We start from the raw sequence: 6000 nt of genomic DNA, 5'->3' as shown, positions 1-6000 counted from the left end.
CCTGGCTGACTAAAACTAGTATATGTGGCTCGTGTTGCATTGGTGATTTACTAGAGTTCCAGTACACCTTGCAAATTTGGACAAACTGGATCAATAATAAGTTATCAAGCTCCAGCTGGAATATTAGTGATTGCAGTCGTAAAAACTGACAAAATGAAATAAACCCAAAGATCAGGAAAGTAGCAACTGGCTGTCACTTGGATCCTGGCTGTGATGGCTTTGATAATTCTACTTATTACAAAACTGAAACTTTTCATGACTGTTCTCGTTCCAGTTTGCCTTATTAAGATGGGTTTTAGTATTTCCATCACCATATATTAAACCCAGTTTGATTAGAGATGGAATCATTTTGTATAAAACTACAGCTCGGTTAACTCCTATTCGATTAAAAGTGAAAACCTGTACATTGCTAGAACAAGGTTCTCTTGGGTTCTTCTTATCTCTGACGTGTTTTCTGGCTTCACCATCAATCCAGGCATTAGACTGTGAAGTGGTTTCATTCTTCCTTAATGGACTGCACTTGCTTGATAAACATTTTGTGAGTGGTTTGTGCAGACATTGGAGGTAAGGTCAGATCAAGTGGTCAAGCTTGCTGACTTGACTGATGCATTGTAGTAAATCGATGATCATGATGTCAGTCACTAGATTTCCTGTTCCTTGACTATTTACAGACTGCTGTCATATAGCTGGAATACTGGTGAGTGCAGCATTAAACAAAGGAACGAACTTAAAGTGAATTGGTTGTGATGGGGTTGTTACAAACAATAATGGCCCAGCAAACAGTAGTCAAAAATGCTATTGTGATATGATAAATTGAAACAGAAAAAGAGTAAGCCAGCATGCCAATTTTAATACACCTCAGCAACATAATGTGGGGACGCCAAACACAGCATGAGAAGATGTTTCTCTGATTGTCATCAAAATATGTACAAATTAGGTGACCTATGAAGCAACAGTTGGTCATCTGGTCAGTCTCTTCAAGGTAGAGCTAATGGTCTTCTGCAAGAACGTCTTGTGATGTCCACAAATATGGCCCATCGTTGCTACTTGCAGAGGAGTCCACTGAAAAACAGAAGAAAAAGTGTCATCATGTAGAACCTGTCATGGACCTTCATTTACACCAATGTCAACAATGTTCCAGGGGAAGACAGATGTTGTGGGTTTAGGCCACTGTCAGCAGTCTTTCAGCTAAACACAGCTGACTACAAACAAATATTTGCCACTGTTATGGCAATGTCCACTGTGTACTATCATGATAACATTCTATGAACTGTCACTACCACTGTGCATGATCATAATAGAATTATATCCACTGTCACTATTACTGTCCATGATCATGACAGTATTTCCCAAAGTGACAGCATCAAAGAACAAACTTGACATGTAATGTTTCATGGGCTATCACATGAACAAGGGTTTGAGAAGTGTTCAAGTCATGGTGACCTTGAAAATAAGATAAAGGCCACCCAAATTGACTGGTGTTTGTGTAACCCCCAAATGTAGACTGTCACCAAATTTGATGATATTGGGTACAACAGTTCATCAGACATCTCCTTAACAAAGAGTTTTATATACATATATATTACTAGTTTTTACTAACAGAAGATACTGAGCTTAACTCTTCATTGAAAGTTTTTGATGTGAAAATAACATTCATATTCACCTGTTTGCCATACTTGTTAACGAAGCTCAGTAGCAGTTTCCCAAACTTGAGATTGCTATGAAACTGGTCTGCGGACTGAGACAAGCAATCCAAGATGACTGTTGAGTCCTCTTCATCTAAATCAGGCTTGGTGTCCATAGCAACATGAAGAAGGGTAATTGCAGGCTCAGTCAGTGTCACAGTCTGTCTGACAAATGTCCTGCAAGTCAAAATTTACATATATTTTCATCTGTTGTATTCTGTAAGTGCTTCCATACTGAAATCAATCCACATCACTCACTGACATACAAACATGTTATCAGTGGTCTTTAAATAGAGAATCTCATCAAAATGTCTTCTGATATCAATTATACCAACACAAGGTGATTAACATTACAAACAGGCTTGCCAAGGATATTTTTACTTAAATAAACAAGTGTTGATATATTTGATATCAGAAGACATGGGGGTGAGATTTTACTTATCATTCAAAATCATTCATCAGTTATCACAAAAAGAATGAATGTATCTGCCCACATAAACCATCTGGCTTCTTGACCAGTGATGCCAGTGAGGTCAAAGCATTGTGATGTCATCAACTTTATGACATCATAACACTGCCAGCTGTGCATGTTATCTCAGTGATAGAGTGAAAATTCAATTTGTGAGATATCTACAGTGTTGATATCACTTGATCTCACACAAACAATCTACTGAGGGAATCAGTTTTGGATGATAGATGTTCTTTCAATCTGCTGATGGGAATATAAGATTAAGTTTGTTAAGCACTGTCTGAAAAGAGCATTACCTGACCAGATACGCATGGTGACTTGGTAACAAAGAGTCTTTACACAGACGACACAGAATCTCACTCTGGGCAGCACCTGCGACAGAGGGCATGATTATTAGAAAAGAGATACCAGGAGAGAGAACAAACCAAAAGTAACACAGACCCAGTGGACACAACACTTTGGCCTATTAGAAGCATACTTTTCATCAAATATTTCAATGAAACCTGGTTGAGCTTGGCTGGTGAGGGACAGGTTGAAGACTGACTGACTGAATACTCTCTATTTCCCCCTATAACGAGGAAAGTACATGTAATGTCTGCAGCTATGATAACACAACTGTGAAGTATTGTATCACATGTTGTCACCTATTTTCACACATGCAAATACATGAGCTAGTTTTCTCAAGATATTGTTAAAATCTTATAGGACTTATGCATATTACCTCTGGCTTCGCTTAGATGCGATCAGACAGTCGTTGATTCACCATTCCCATGAATGGCTAAATCATGTATCGATGAATATATAGTCACTGAAGTGGCGTGATCTCCTGAACCGCGCAAGTGTGGACCTTTCAAAATTCACTTTTACTGAAGAGAAACCCAGTCCGAAGAGCCCAGAGAGGGGAGGAGCATCCAGTGTTGGGAGTGAAATCACTGTCCTGTGGTAAGGTAAGTACTTAAATATCTAAAATATTTAGATTTTAACAGATTTTTAACTTGCCTTACCATAGGACTCCAGCACAAGTTATGCAGTCCTGAGAAACCACTGCAGTCAGGCACAGGAACCATCCTGTAACAAGAAAACAGATAGTAACTAAAGGTACTCAATGGACCCGATCATAGCACAATATGAAAGAGACCCATGAGACCTAATGGTAAGTATAAATAATTACCTAATGATTGGCAGGCCGGGTGAGTTGTTGAGCAACCACTAGAGGACCAAAGGACCATAGACCCTCCACTGCAAAGTCTCGTAGGTAGTGGCTAGCAAAAACCATAGACGATCTCCAAAAACAGCCCTCCATGATAGCTGGAATGGTGCAATTCCTATGGAGAGCCATAGTGGAAGCGAGTGCCCTTATTTCGTGGGGGTTGTGAGCCGTGGGATGAGGCAAACCTTGAGCATCGTAAGCGGCCAGAATTGTAGATCGCAACCATAAGGCAATGGTGTTCCTGCTTACCTCACCCTTGCACATAGATGAGAAAGGGATGAATAATTTCTTCCGACCCTGTCTCAACGGAGCTGATTTGGCGACATAATGTTTTAAGGCACGCACAGGGCAAAGCAAGTTGTCCTCCACATTGTCTGGTGCCAAGATCGCTGAGAGAGGATGAATTGTAAACAGTCTATCGGGCAGACCTGGTAACTGATTCTTTGCAATAAAGTCCCACAGCAAACCTAAATGGGCACATCCATGGCGAGACTGTTTAAACTTTATCCAAGTGACATCCAGCGGTAGCCAAAGCCAAAAGAAAAACTGTCTTTCTAGATAAATCTTCAAAAGAAGCCACCTCCAAGGGTTCATACGGACGGCCTCGAAGAACGGAGTTCAGAGCTGACAAATAAGTTCCGTTGGTACTTCCCTTGAGATGTCTAGAAGAACGGAGGAAAATAAGGAACTCAGCAATAAATTGCAGTGATGCTGATAAGGGATCTTGAGACTTCTGAGCGCAGAACTTCTCAAACGACGTCCACTTATTGTCATATAAAGATCTGGCAGAAAAACCTTCACGAAAAGGGAGCCTGTAATAGTTGCCTTTTGAACTCTTCTTGCCATGTGCAAGTAGACAGTACATTGCACCATGGTGGCCATCGCTAACGCTGAAGGCAGTTGAGCAAGCAGGTCATGTTGAACCTTTCCCTGCCATTGAAATAACGTTGTGAAGTGATCGATTCAAGAGGGATTATCCTCTGTGAGGTCAAATGCCGCTGCTGAAGTAGCTGAAGCCAACACTGAAACCAGCTTGAGCATCCGTCGTAATTCCGTATCAATGGCTAGTAACTTGGCATCTTGTACCTTGTAAGATGATGACACGGAGCCAGATAAGTGCTTCAGGGATTCATCATGAGACGCTCCCGAATCTGCAAAGTCCAGACTATGTACTTTGTATTCCGATTTAGGCGCTCTAATCATCTGGTTAAGTGACAGTTTGGCGAAGTCCTCATCTTACGACGCAATGGCATCAGCTACATTAGGGTGCGGCGGCAGATGTAACTCCAGTGAAAGTCGAATAGCCTTCGGGTCCGATGGTGGTAAGGGGCCATCCAGCAGTCTGTCAGCCATCTGTTCCTATATGGCAGAGGGAGGAAGATAAGTACCACCATCATCAATATCTTCAGATGGCTCTTCGTTATAATCCAGGGAGAAAAAATGTTCTTCAGCATCATCCCACGACACTGACAGTGGTTGAAGACAATGACATCTACAGTAACGCCGATCCCTATCTGCTGGAAACCTGGACCTAGATCTTGACCGGTGAACGGCGAGGCGATCAAGACCTCCGACGGCAGGGGGAGCTAGAGCGTGACTTTCTGGTACATCTGGAACATTCCACTTCAATGCGCTGAGATCATTCTACCATGAGTTGTCTCTGCAAGTTCACCTCTCGTGAGGAAACGTGCGACGAAGATATATGCGGGATGCTGTATCCAGAACACATCGGCGTCGGCATCGAGGTCAGCATCAGCAACTGGAGAGACAATTGGAACCCCAACGACAATGCTGGTGACGACATCTTCCTACATCTCTGAGAGAAACGCTTCCTTCTCACAGTAAGGTAAGCCTTAAACTCTACCATTGACAGGGGCTTGCAATGTAGACAGCGCTGGTCAAGGACACCAGGGGTGGGTGTCCTTTGCTGCCTTTAAGACTTTATACACAGTACAAAACTGACAAGTTACAAACAGCTACTGCAACATACAAACAAGCGAGAAAACTTATAAAACTCACCTAGCAAACACCCATACATAAAGAATGCGACAAACACCCCTAAAAGAAAAAATAGGCACACCCAGGGGTGGGGCAGAGACAACAACAAAGGTGGGTACCCCCGCAACCAGAAGCATGCTACGTGAGAAAAAACAGGGAATGCATACAATATATGGATAACCCATGACGAAAAACAAGTATAAGATGGTGTAGGAACTAACCCAAGTTACGTACACCAAGCGGAGATGTGAAAAACCACTCACATCGAAAAACAAGTAACAAGTGCACACGAGGCAGCCAGGTAAGTGAAGTTTAATTCTTTCTTCACTCATGTAACATGAAACAAAAACCTACCTACCATGTAGTAATAGCCTGAACACAAAGTAGAAGGTAGAAAACTCTTAACTATAGCGAACCAAATGAATGTCCAATAGCAAGGACGCTTGAAGTAAAAGTGAATTTTGAAAGGTCCGCACTTGCGTGGTTCAGGAGATCACGCCACATCCGTGACTCTACATTCGCCGATACATGAGGTAGGCATTCATGGGAATGGTGAATCAACGACTGTCTGATCTCATCTAAGAGAAGCTAGAGGTAATATGCATAAGTCCTGTGGTAAGGTAATTTAAAAATATAAA

At 41.9% G+C, this 6000-nt stretch overlaps 1 protein-coding gene across 4 annotated transcripts in view; it reads right to left on the bottom strand.

The window, feature by feature from the left end:
- Positions 1-830: 830 nt before the first annotated feature.
- Positions 831-6000, bottom strand: part of LOC137261095 (uncharacterized) — a 30233-nt gene continuing 25063 nt past the window's right edge. For all 4 annotated transcript variants that reach the window (XM_067798771.1, XM_067798770.1, XM_067798769.1 and 1 more), the window contains exons 9-11: positions 2451-2526; positions 1664-1862; positions 831-1062 (exon numbers count right to left, since the gene is read on the bottom strand). In XM_067798771.1, coding sequence (XP_067654872.1) covers positions 961-1062; positions 1664-1862; positions 2451-2526 — 377 coding nt within the window. In that variant the 3' untranslated portion in view covers positions 831-960. The remainder of the gene's footprint in view (positions 1063-1663; positions 1863-2450; positions 2527-6000) is intronic.

This window comes from Haliotis asinina, chromosome 14, assembly GCF_037392515.1.
Source record: "Haliotis asinina isolate JCU_RB_2024 chromosome 14, JCU_Hal_asi_v2, whole genome shotgun sequence".
NCBI lineage: Eukaryota > Metazoa > Mollusca > Gastropoda > Lepetellida > Haliotidae > Haliotis > Haliotis asinina.
The sequence above is the reverse complement of the archived record's forward strand: the minus strand, read 5'-3'. Positions and strand labels throughout refer to the sequence as shown.